General features: G+C 38.4%; 1 protein-coding gene across 2 annotated transcripts; it reads left to right on the forward strand.

The window, feature by feature from the left end:
* The first annotated feature begins 8,284 nt into the window (after positions 1-8,284).
* LOC120730899 (piggyBac transposable element-derived protein 4-like) lies at positions 8,285-10,221 on the forward strand. 2 transcript variants are annotated; one of them, XM_040027494.1, is made up of 2 exons: positions 8,285-8,431; positions 8,625-10,183. In XM_040027494.1, exon 2 carries the CDS (start codon positions 8,693-8,695, stop codon positions 9,884-9,886), a length of 1,194 nt encoding a protein of 397 aa, XP_039883428.1. In that variant the 5' UTR covers positions 8,285-8,431; positions 8,625-8,692; the 3' UTR covers positions 9,887-10,183. The 2 variants fall into 2 exon arrangements, with proteins under 2 accessions (XP_039883428.1, XP_039883421.1); XM_040027487.1 differs by having other exon boundaries at positions 8,421-9,895; positions 9,941-10,221.
* Positions 10,222-13,668: the final 3,447 nt, after the last annotated feature.

Raw genomic sequence — 13,668 nt, forward strand, 5'->3', positions numbered from 1 at the left:
GTACACATAATACTAATTTTGAACAATTTTGTCCAGGTTCCTTGCCACCGGGGACTCCTTCAGGACCAAGCGTTCAGTTACAGAGTCGGTGTGTCCAAGGTGTAGCAGATCACCCCCCAGGTAGCGACGGCCATCTGGGACTGTCTAGTGGACGACTTTATGGCTGTGCCTTCACCTGGAGACTGGCGGTCCATCACAGAGGGATTCCAGGAGCGCTGGAACTTTCCTCTGTGCTGTGCAGCTCTGGCTGGGAAGCACGTCCCGACAAAGGCACCCCATATATCATATAGGAGACACACACATTGATGTACACTAAATATTTATTTCATTTCTTTTTTTGTGGTGCCCAAATTTATGCACCTGCTTGATTTTGTTTAAACGGCACACTTTCTGTAAATCCAGTAAACTTCTTTTCACTTCTCAAATATCACTGTGTGTGTCTCCTGTATGATATATTTAACTGACATGTTTTATTGTAACAACCAACGATTTATACAGAAAAATGATGGCTATTAACAATGTTGCCTAAACTTTTGCATCCCACTGTATTAGTATATTTTGTCATTAGTATAATATGAAATAAATTCTACATGTGTCAAGTCGTGTGCCAACATTTGCTGTGTAGTAGAACTGAGACATTAGTCATTATAAAAATTTATTTGAAATAATATTAAAATTCTCAAACAGAAAAACATTAAACATAAATATATAAAATATAAGTATTTACAGAGAGACAGGAATAAAAAGGACCCAGCTGCTCTCCAGAGCAGGAACAAGGCTGAGGTGGAAATGCTCCATTGGAGACTGGTGTGGCTTCTTCAGGGACTCCAGGATGGCCAGCTCCACCACCGATGGACCGTCCTGGGACCCGTCCCTCATCTGCCTCGGAGCCGTCCTCCTCTGTGGGCCTGTAAAACAGCACAAAACACAAAGAAATGAGATGGCTGCTACTAGATTTTAATTTCAACATTGAAAAAAAAAACAAAAACAAAAAAACAAAAAACAGGATATAATCAGATTGGTTGTAGATATTTAGTAAAGGTGATCACAAGGCAATCCCACCGACTAAAAAGGTATTAGTGCTTGCTGTACATACCTGTGGGTGCAGCAGCAGGAGCTCAGGGACTGGGGAGCCAGGAGAAGCAACAGGGGATGCGCTGCTGCAGAATCAGTTGGTTCTATCAATACAGTATTAAATGTTAACAGGTTGAATATAATAATCAGAGAAAGTATATACAGTGGTCCCTCATTTATTGCAGCAGGGGTTCTCAGAATAACTAGCCCCTGGCCACGCACTTTATACACTGTTTTCCCCACACTCATGAACATTGGTCACAGTTCTCACAATTGATTCTCAAAGTGCAAACCTTTGTAGATTGCAAAACGTAAAAGTATTATTATGCCACGTTTTGTCTTCATCTGCCTGCCACTTTCGTGCGCCTTTTTCCCTCGCGGTGCAGGTGTGTATTTCCGAATGAGGGCCATAGTTATGGGTGTTTTTGTGCTGTTTTTTCTATTGGACGTGATGGTTATCAAAACCAAACATGATAAATTTGGCAAGCGCAGGCGACACGACACACAGGAGATTTGTCAATCAGGCTGCAGAATGCAATGCTGTACTGTGCAAAAAAAAGAAAAGAAAAAGAAAATCAGTGAAAAAGCGAAACAGTGACGAATGAACAGCGGGACCACTGTGTGCTGTTTATTAATAAACAAAATATATTCCTATATGACAACATGCATAAAAGCAGAACGGTATTTGTACGTCAGTGGGAAAATAGCGGTGGCTTGCTAGCTTTTGTGCGGCTTCCCCGGGTCAGTGAAAACTTTCAAAAGAGAAATGAATGAACTTACCAGGTTGCCCGATCTCTTCACATATCTTCCTCCAAGCTCCGTCCTTTATATTCCTGTCTCGGTACAGCTGGTGTCGTACAGCTCCGGGATGTTTGCTACGGCGTTTATTAGCCTTCCCTCCATTGAAGAATGAAGGGCTTTGGCTGGATCTGCCCCTTTGACCTAGGTCAGAGCCACGTCACCAGGCTCCTGATTGGTTGTCGCGGCGCGATTTCACGCTGGAGTTCAGATTTATCCAACTCGAGCGGTAGATGCGAAACGCGCGTATGCACAAAATGCAACACAAAAACTCACGCACGTTGTTTTTCACGAGTCAAACGCGGCAAACGCGCTAGACTGACGCGCGTTTCAGGTGTTTTGGCGTTTTCGCGACGCAAATCTGCTTCCGGCTCCCGCGATTGCGGGACACTCTGTTCGCGTCTATCGCGTTCGGTGTGAACACACCGTTACTCTCATATAAAATATTTAGCTTTTATTAAATAGTTATCTGAATCTTACAACCAAAGTTTGTATAATAATACACAAGACTGGCTGTAGACCATTGTTATTCATTTAGAACACTGTGTAAAAATAACAAAGTGAATGCAAACGTGCATAAATATTTATTTTACGTGTTTGATGTGTGTGGCGGGGTGTGGCCTGCAGTGCCGCTCCAGGGGAGGTGGATCCACCTGAGCGGCATCTGCAATCACGCCTCTCGGGCGTAAAGTCTGTGCTCTCTCGGCTGTTTTTTGGGTGTGTGTCGGGCTGTGAGATGAAAAGCTACAGCTGGCTGTGTGGGTACACCAACCATGTGTGAAAAGTGGTCCATAATGCAATGCTTCAAAGCGTGTTCATGCAAACATTGTCGGGTCTGCCGTGGTACAATGGGACTTCTGCTCATGAACCTCTGTGCACAGCGTCTGCAAATCGGGGTTGTACGAAGTCACCTCATCTTTACACAAAACTAAGCTGTCATCTGTGAGGCGTGAGCGGTGTTTGTTTTTACCATAGTTCAAGGTGGAGAATGGCTGCTCTGCTGAGTTTTTCTCTCTGTAGCCATATGAATGGCAAACTACACTGATTAGCAGCGGCATAGGCACACTTAAAATTTCTTATGAAATTTTCGCTTTCCAGTTGTATTTTATTGTTTTTTGCTCTCTCTCTTTCTCGTTCTCAGTTTGTGTGTGTGTGTGTTTGTTTGCATATTTTTCCTTGAACACCAGCAAATGGCAGAAGACATTATGGCAATGAACTAGAGAGGCAAAAACAACATTGTTTTCTCTCCTAAATGGATATTATGTCATGGTAGAAGCAACAGACAATAGTTATGGTTTCCTGTGGCAGTTTTCCTATTGTTTAGTTAAGTGTGCTGTCAGTGAAGATAATTTCATAGCAAGTAATAAGTGTCTTGTGTATGTGTGTGTGTATTTTTCTTTTTTAAATTGAAGGCGGTGTTGGCATTCTCTTTAAGAAGAAGACATTTCATAAGGTGATGGCTGTGTGCCATTGTGGCATACTTTGGTCTGAAATGAAGGATCTTTTTTCTTTCAATGTTCCTGGTATGGAAAATGTCAATTTTTAGCTGTTCTTCAGGTGATAAATCATTGTTTTTCTCTAGCTGCTTTCGGTGGCACTTATATCTTGTTCAAACGAATTAAAGAAAGATTCTTGGCTTATCTGCAGTACTGCATTGTGTGTAATGTAAAGGCTAAACTGCAGATATAGCTGAAGGGTGTCAGAGAGGGATGCCTCAGGATCTGAAGATGATGCTAGCACTTAATGATAAGAATCTTTAACTGTATAAATTGGGTAATGAAGAGGGGTGGCTCTCTAAAAATTTTAAAAATTTTGCCCATATTTAATGTGATAGTAACTTTAATTTGCAGGCCTGGAGGATGCCCATCAGCATAACTATTCTCTCCCTCAAAAACTTTTGCTGCAACCCTGTCATTTGTCTTTCCCCTTCTGTACCATTCGGCAAAACTGACTGTTGTGATGTCTTTCCTTAATGAATCAGTTGTGCTTCTTTGTTAAATCGGAGCCCACAGATGAAATCCACTCCCATTTCTGTCAGATGTCTAACTCATTCCTCACAGTCGTCTTGCTCTACATCATGGAAAATGGTTTGTACTCATTCCTAGAACTGCGACTGTAAATAAATATGGTTGCACTCATTTAGGTGCAGGAGTACACTTTCACTGGCTATGGATCTCAGAGATTAATAAGTTTTTACAAGAATGGCAGCGATTATTCTTTAAAGTTACACTATATAATTGTTGGCAACTATTTGAGATCTTATTAATATTTAGATTCATGTCACCTAATTCATTGTGCTGTGGGTAAACATGCTTGCGACCTCTTGGTGGTGTTTCTAGGCTGCATTTATTTATTTTATTTTTTGGTTGTGACCATTATACTTAAAATATTAAAACATGTCAATGATCAAAATAAATCATGAATCTGAAAAAGTTACATTTCGTATGTTTTACATATCATTACTGTCATTCAATGTGAAGTACAATACTGTAAATTCACTGTGTGTCATTAAACCTGTATGGCTGAAACTGTGGAATTTTCTTTTCTTTTTTAGTCATAATGCAAACCTATGTACAGTACTGTAACTGTAATAAAGACTCTTAATGTTATTAAATGAGGTGACACCTATCAACTGTGATCTCTGAAATTGCAGTCAAGTTTATAATTAACGAAGAAAAACTGAATTATGTTCAATTATAGATACATATGTGCCCTGCTATAATGAGCATGATTGGCATTACTGACTGTGTGAGCTTACATGCTACATAATACCTTTTAAAATTAACACTCTTAAACTTGATTAGCTTTGATTTTTGACCAATGCTAACAAAGTCAAGTATAATATATTAAAGAAATGCTGCTCAGATAATATAGGTACATGTCTAATAAGCCTTATTTTAAAGTTATTACTATGTTAGTTATATGCCACATAAATGCATACATTAACTACATGCCACATGCACCCTTTTAATTTTTTTCTTCAGTTTCTCATTGTTCTCCTTAAGGTTGTTCTTGGAGCCATCAGTGGTGATCACTTATATGCAGGTACTCCTTGAGCCTTTGTGACAAAATTTGTTTTTGTCAGAAGAGATTTATAATTATATTAATACAATTAATTAAGGTAATTAAGGTACTACCATTTAAAAAAAATCTTTTGTGGGTATTTATTTGTGCCTATGTAGTCATATTTGTGAATTTTTAGTTGGATCCAACCTAAAAGCTCATGTCTTTTCACTGGAACATTATATTCTAATCAGTGAAGGACAGAGTCGTTTTACAGGCAATGTTATTTCCCATACAATAAATAAGAAATTAGAATCAATATAAGACTCCAATTTGGAGTCTTTGGAAAACACTGTGGAACAGTAGCCAACTAAATAGAAACTATACAAACAAGTGGGGAGCTTGATCAAGGAAAACCTACTATGATAAGGAGCTCAATTATAAAATGAATGTAGTAGGTATTATGGTATGATGTAGTAAAAATTTTGAGCTGAAACAGATGTTAAAGAAATTGCATGTCCAGTAAGTGGTGCAGAGAGTGGTCAAGCTCCATTAATTATCCACAGCCATTTACCACAGACACAGTCATTTGGGTGACTTCTGCATCAGCTGACAGAGGAATCCACCCAGTGTGTTGACTCAAACTGCATTCAAACGGCAGTAGCAATGACAAATTCCCTCAGCAAGGAACCCGTGTCACCCCCTGTGCACAATCAATAAACATGTACTTACTTTTCTTGAGAATCAAATCAAATGCAACTATTCAATAGCTACTAGATAATTTCTAATAAATTATCCCTCAAACAGAGACAGAAGCAAGCAGGATGTAACAGCAAATGGCAGTGACAAGTGATAAGGCATTTATAAGTAACAGTTAAAAAACTGTTTAATCCATTTCCTACAGTATGCAATTACCAAGGTAGCTATCAAAATACAGCTGCCAAATTAAGGAAAATCAAATCTGAGGCATTATATACCACTGCAGACTAATATTGCACATAGAAATATGTACATGTTAGGGCTCATTACATCAGTATCATTAATGTAAAAGCAACCTATCGCTAAATGACATATCAATGTCACTTTAATAAATTGTGCAAGCCAGCAGTTTTACACTAAGCAAGAATTAAAAGGGTTTTTGGAAAGCTAGTTCACAAACCATGATATTATAGTAATTATTTGGGCAGTTTTATCTGCAGCATCCTCCTCTCTGAAACTGCAGCCTCATCCTCTGGTCTCTGCTAAGCTGCTGTCTATCTTATCATACTGATGTGAATATAAAATGAGCAGATTTTCACAATCACATGAAGATATGGTATGCAGGCAACCAGCAAACTGTATAAACTGTATAATAATAATAAGAATTAATAATAATAAAAACTTAGATGTTTTCATTTTCTCAAAAACTGCATTGGCCTGATCATGGAGATCACAGTGGCAGAAGCATCCTAATCTCCATGCCTTGCTGTCTTTGCACACTTTCACTTTAGTTATTACATATAACAAAAACATACATGATTTGGAGGGATTTGGTCCAAAACATGTATGGTCAGCAGACATTTTATCGGTAGAAATGTATGTGGGTAAATTCTCATGAATATGACATAAAATAATAAGCAGTGTTGGTCAAGTTACTTGAAAAAAGTAATTAGTTACTGATTACTTCTCCAAGAAAGTAATCCTGTTACATTACTGATTACTTATTTTCAAAAGTAATTAGCTACTTATTACTTTGTTACTTTTAAAAACATGATACACAACCTGAATATGTAATAAATCAATAGACCTTTCAGCCCAATTCTATTTTTTATGCATAATCCATCATATAAAGTTGAATCAAATGGGAAGCCTCTTTTTAAAAATTGTTTTATTAGTTTTAATCTTTTAACATTATGCACATTGCATTAAGCAAAAATTTAATTATATGCAACTGTCTTTGACTTGAAGAAATTGTTTAACATTTAAACATATTTGCTGCATATTCCAGCATATAAAATAATGTTTTGTGTTTATACTCACTCTTTCAAATAGATGTAAGTAAAACAAACCAAAAAATAAATAAAATCAAAGATTCAGCTGCACCAAGTCTTGTCACTCTTAAATCTATTGTTACCTATTTAGTAGAAGTGGTGCCGGTGGTGGTTTGTCCAGTGCCACAGTGGTCATGTCAGTGGGGGGATCCGGAGGTTTTTCTTTGAATTTCACATTCCCGTTGTAGCATGCTAGGTGCTTGCTCAGATTGGAAATTAAATTTTTCTCTTCTCACGCAGCGTGTACAGCGGACGCTAATGTTTTTGTCACTTTTTATGGAATAAAACTTAAAGTAATGTCAGTACTTCCAATCGTTAAATGCTGCATGGTCGTACTCTCTCCCGCACTCCATATTATCCACTGTTGATCTACACACGCCTGTTGCTGCCACAGTCATCACACGCTCAGACGTCGTAGCCATGAGACACTCTCAGAAACAAAATCACGATGTTTTAGTAATGCAGAAACGCAGCGTGCTTATCGGAAAGTAACAGTAATCTAATTACTTTTTTGCAATAGTAATCCCTTAGATTACTCATTACTTGAAAAAAGAAATCGTATTACAGTAACGCGTTAGTTGTAATGCATTACTGCCCATCTCTGCTAATAAATCCTGTAATGACAGTTTAAAATATTTTACCTATAAGTAGTAAAAATTTACTTTGAGAAACACACAAGCTTTTGAAAGAAGTTTAACCCTTTGGGGTCGACCGACGCGCCGGCTCTTCAAATTGATGTCAGCGATTAAAGATGAATTATCGATTAATTATATTCGGCATACTTTTTCCCAAGCACTGTTGTCACATTTACTGCAAGACGAGCAGATAAACAACGGATTTTCCAAAGACAGAGCTCGCATTGCAAGCGAATCCGCACCCATCCACACCCCACCCAACATCACAGCATCCCCTTTCCTATTGGTGGAAAAATTAACCACATCAACCAATCAAAAAAAGACATGGAAACCCCGCAACATTTGGTTGCTGAGGCTGAGAGGAAGATTGTGGGAGTTAAGGCGGCAAGCGATTGACAGCGATATTGATTTTGAGTTGTGAAAATTTGAGAAATTTAGGATATTTAGCGGTTTTGGAGTGTGTAGTTAGTGTCTTCTGTAGTTGTTTATTTGTTGTTGTTTGACATGTCACATATCAAAACAATGAGACAGCTACTAAATGTGGATCAGGCACTGAAACTCTTTTTTGAGCTGGAAGAAGATGTGGAGCCAGACTCTGAGCTGGAGAGTGACGAGTGTGACGATGAAGTGGATGATCCACTTTTTGTTCTAGAAGAGGTAAAGAGAAAGGAGAGGAAGAGCAGCCTCTGACATATACACAGAGTGTTAGTAGGAGGTCTGCAGAGAGACAGGGAAGGCGTGACACGCCCACCAGGTACAGAGCTCCACTGCCTGAGGCAGCAGAGCCACATCTCAGCTCTGAGCCCTGAAAGTCAGAAGGGGATGCTGACATTAAAGTAGAATTTAGCAGGTTTCAGCCACGGAGAACACCAGGAGTCCAGATAGAGACACTTTGTCCCCAAAGCCCAAAATATCTTTTCTTATTGTTTTTTGTTACTGACACAGTCAGTACAATTTGTGCAAACACAAACAAAAATGCTACAAAAAAATCAGCATTTAGGCAAAAAATACAAATGGACTGGTGTAGAGACAGAACATTTCTATCAGTTTTTTGGTCTCCTGATTTACATGTCACTTGTGTCACTTCCAAGTTTCAGAGATTACTGGAGGCAGAATCATATCTTGTTTGTGCCCCTTCCATCCAAAGTGAGGATGAGAGACAGGTTCCGCAGCATATTATGGAACATCCACCTCAGTGATCCTGAGGAGGATCTAAAAAATGACGCAAAGAAGGGAACACCAGGCCATGACAAGCTTTTTAGAATCAGGCCTCTGTATGATGAGATCCTCAGTACCTGCCAGGCTTATTACCACCCAAGGAGGGAGTTGTCAGTAAATGAAAGGATGGTGGCAACCAAAGCAAAAACTGGGATGACACAATATATGAAAGACAAACCGACTAAATGGGGGATGAAAATGTTTATATTGGCTGAATCGAGAAGTGGCTACACCATCAGCTTTACCATATACACTGGCAAGAATCAATCTGCAAGTGAGCATGGGCTGGCCTATGATGTAGTGATGAATCTTATTCAGCCTTCCTGTCTTGGCACTGGATACCATATTTACATGGACAATTTTTATACAAGTCCCAGACTGTTCCTGGACCTGACAAGCATGAGATTTGGTGTATGTGGCACCTACAGGGAAAACAGAAAAGGGTGTCCCAAAGACAGGGCAAATGCTCTGAACAGAAAATGTCCAAGGGGATCTGTGAGATGGATCAGGGAGGGCCCACTTGTTTTTGTGAAGTGGATAGACACACGGGAGGTGTCTGTGTGCTCCACCATCCATCCTGCATTTTCAGGGGAGACGGTGAGAAGAAAGGTGAAGGATAGAGATGGACACTGGGCTACGAGAGAAATCCCCTGTCCCACTCCAATCATGGCATATAACAAAAATATGGGCGGGGTTGACCTGTCTGACCAGCTCATTCAGTATTATTCCACTCACAGAAAAACTGCCCGCTGGTACAGGACCATGTTGCTGCATTTTTTGGACATTGCAACCACAAATGTATTTATCATGCATCATGAGATGTGCAGTGCCAAGCAGGTTCAGCCCATGGCACACAAAGATTTCATGGTGGAGCTGGTGTGTGAGCTTTGTGGCATGGATAAGACAGGTGTTCGCCACAGCAGGAGAGCTGAACACATTCCTGTTCCCATTCTCACAGACACAGATGCTGTCCAGAAAGCCACTAAAGGCAGACTCAAATGTAAGCGCTGTCTCCAGGAGGACAACAGGAGGAGTGACACACCCTGGAAGTGTCAAGCCTGTGGTGTGCCCCTGTGTCTTGTGGTGGACAGGAACTGTTTTCTTGAATGGCACAAATTATTTGTGTGAAGTCTTTTTGTGACACCTGGTCATCTTGTAAATAGATGGAGAAAAACACCTGAGGCATTGGCTGCATTTTTAGGCAAATAGTTCCATATAAGTTTGTTGTTTCAAAAATTGTACATAGGTTTTTAAAGTTTACTATTTATATTTGCATTTTAAGTTCTGAAAATCATTCGTTAAACATGTTTGTGGTTTTTACAATAAAAAATATCACTTTTTTCCTACTCGGATTTTATTTTATTTTTTGTCTGATTTTATATCAATTGTGCCAATACAGTTATTCAAAATGAAAAACTAACTGTAAATTCAGACACGTGAGGTTGTGCTGAAAAAAAGATGCCAAACAAGGCAAAGTAAATAGTTAAAGGTGAAATATAGAGGTAAAATCAAAAGTAGGTAAAAACGGCCAATTATACCCTGGACCCCAGAGGGTTAAGGATGTTCTTGTGTTTCAGGTACATGGGCCAGACGTGGCCATCAAAAAGGCCAGGTGGGTCTGGTACCAGGTAGTTTCTTGAGCACCTCCTCTTTTTGCATTCTTCATATGGGATGGAAATAAAGTAGCGTTGGTTCAGCACGTCAATGTAACCTATATTAACATAATAAATAATAAATGTCAAGCATTTCTCTATATATGTTATTTTCTTTATTTATTCTCCACTACAGTCTTATAGTCAGTATATGACAATAAAATACATACATGAACAAGATTTGGAGTTCTTAAAACTAAACTGTGGTGGTGTATAGAGACCATGTAAAAATCTGCTTCACTTTCCAAATACTCAGGTACCCACAACTGTAATTTTATTTATTTATTTATTGTTCTAGTTGTTTGTTCTTCACTGAAAACATGAGTGCCTATCCACAAAACTGCTGAGTGATGCTGAAGATGCAACAGAATGACCTGAATGTCAGCAGACTGAACTGAACTTTACAGCTATATGGATGAGACATCTCTACTGGAATTAGTGTGTTTCCAATCTCTTCTGGGTGAATTCTCTCCCGGGACAAAATTGGGCCACGTTTCACAACTCTGAAAACAAATGTCATGCCTCCCCAATTTTAAGATCTCAGAGCAGTTGATTAGAGCCTCAGTACAACATAATGAGGATTAATAACTTGTACTTAAGAACTATAAATATCAGGCCCCTATGTAATTCTTGGCCCTTGAGGATCACATAAAGGGATTTCAAATGCTGCCAGTAATTAACAAGAAAAATGATCAGATTCAGTTTTATTGACAGAATGCTTTTTTTTTAAAAAAAAAATTTGAAATGATTTTCTACAACGCATGTCACAAAGTTTTATTGTAATTTTGGTATTTGGTGTTTTTGAGTTTAAATGTATTACTGCTTGTTGAATTTATACATTTGTTCAACTGAATTTTTCTCAATCGTCATTTGAATTAGATTTATCTCTGTTGTAATAACTTTTATTCCTATAGCACAATCAAGACAAAGAAACAGAGGAAGAAAACTAACTTTACTAGTTGCTGCAGGATGTAAGGTAACCCTAACCCTAACCCAAAGCAGAATATTAAGAAAAGCAAGAAAGCAATTATAAATAAAAGCAATTCAAAAATATTAATGTAGGGAGCGTTTTAAGAAGTGACTGTATATCTCACAGTCAAATTTAGATTTAATCTTCACCTTTTGGATCAAATCTACCCATATGGAAAAGAAATAGTAAAAACTTATATGATTTACTCATGAAAGCGGCCACTTTCATGAGTAAATCATATAAGGCTTACATGATTTACTCATGAAAGTGGCCACTTTCTCATTACTTTCATTTATTGTTTCAGTAAGTATCCAAAACATACAAGTTTCCTTATATAAGTTTTGTAGGGATCTTATATCTGTTTTCCCTCTTGTATGCTTTTCATACAAGTTTCACACAAGACAGATACAAACTTTATAAGATTTATATATATCTTTTCCATATGGGTAAGCTTGAGCACACTTTGACCGGTGACTCCAAAGAGCGCTGTTTGCAGCACAGTATCACACAGTCACATGGCAAAAGAAACTAGCTGAGACAAAGCCTTAAAATAAATAACCACAACCAAAATATGGACATTGCCTACGATACCTGTGTGTATTTGGTTGTTGGCTGTCGTGCTCCACTGCTCATTTGCATAGCTGAATGACTCTAGAGGACTTCAGGATTTATACTGTGGTCAACCAAAACTTTCTGCTGCAGGCTTCACTGCACTGTACTTGTGTATTTGCAGCCTAGGCAACCATCCAAGAGCTGTTGTACTGCAGCAGAGCAGATCCTCTCAAACATACTGTAAATATAATTCTATAAAACAACAACAGATAGCACTTAACTGTACTCTGATATATTATTATTATTATTTGTACAAAAACTAAGTTTGCTGAGCACAAACTTCTGATTTATTTTCTTCAGATACTCACTTTGTAGTACAAATTACACCAGGGAACTGGCTGCCATAGCCACTGCTTTAGAGTTTCCCTATTTTATAGTTTTCACCGGAGCAGTTGGAGGCTTATTTTCTTTTTATAAAGGAGAACTCCTTCACAACCCAGATTGTGATCCTAGGGAATTAAACCAGCAATCATTTGATCAGATACTACTTAATCTTCAAGCTTCTGCTGCTTTAGGAAATTAAAAATGATGCATTATACAATCATTGTCCTATAAGATATTTCTGGTTGACAAATATTGCCCTAGTGCATGCAAATAACACTTGGGGTACACAGTCTGCCATCAGGGAATGTTCTGTGGTAAACTTTTCTAATCAAAAGCAGGCAGGTAAAAAAACAACAACTAACAAATAGAAAGAAGTTACACATTACTAAGTGATGAAAATGTGGCACTGTGATGTTTGCAGCACTGTCATAAAAACTGCTATGTAGCAGTTCTGTATCTGTCGCACATGAGTTAATTATAACAGCCTCTGAGGAGGCTGTGGGGTCCACTCCCCTTTCCTCTCATTGTGTCACATTCAATTTCACTTTACCAAACATTTAAATGGGTACTATTCTTGTTGTCTTTGTAGCTTTGGATCACTGTCGTCTTGCCAAACAAGCACAACAAATGCACTCTTCTCCCAGTCCCGTCCAGCCCAAGCTGTGTTTCGCATCGACACAAACTCAATTATTGTCAGTAATTACAAGTATCTTGGGGTGTTTGAGTGGAAGCTGAATTACAAAAGCTACAAAACAAGGATTAAATTGCTTGAGCTCTTGATAGGAGCAAAGGGAGCCATAAAACTGTCTCTCAGATACAACTGGCCCGATCTGTCTAAAGCTGCTGGTATAATCAGTAGTGTTTGGTTCATTGTAAGTGCTCTTGTGGTCAGTTTGTACAAATATCCCTTTGCTTCTTCACCCAGGGGTCATGAGAAAAGTCAAGTGTGGATGACATTAGCTTCATGCTCCATATGCTCCTTATGCATACATAAGAATCCAGCCAACCATTATCCAGCCAACATACTTTCTCCCGTTTAGCTACGACAGGTGATGAGGTGCGTTTAATGTCTCTCTGTTAATTTGATTTTCCATGAAACCGCGATAAACAGGTTGTTGTTGCTTTTTATTACTATACCAACCCTTTTTAGCTATGTATGTATTGGTTATATTGAGAGGTCGCATTTTATTCTTACTTCATTTTGCAAATTTATTTGAATATTCCATCCAGTTGAGATAGATTTTATATTGTTGGTTGTAAAGATCTGGATGGATATTTTCTTTTATTGTTTATTTCTATTTTTCAGTTTTATTTTTCAAGACTTTGTAAATTCTCATTTTTAAATAACTGGG

The sequence above is a fragment of the Simochromis diagramma genome, unplaced genomic scaffold, assembly GCF_900408965.1.
Source record: "Simochromis diagramma unplaced genomic scaffold, fSimDia1.1 OVJJ01000746.1, whole genome shotgun sequence".
NCBI lineage: Eukaryota > Metazoa > Chordata > Actinopteri > Cichliformes > Cichlidae > Simochromis > Simochromis diagramma.

Coding starts and splice junctions, on each gene's coding strand:
- LOC120730899 (XM_040027487.1), top strand. CDS start 8,516: ATGCTACAAAAAAATCAGCATTTAGGCAAAAAATACAAATGGACTGGT.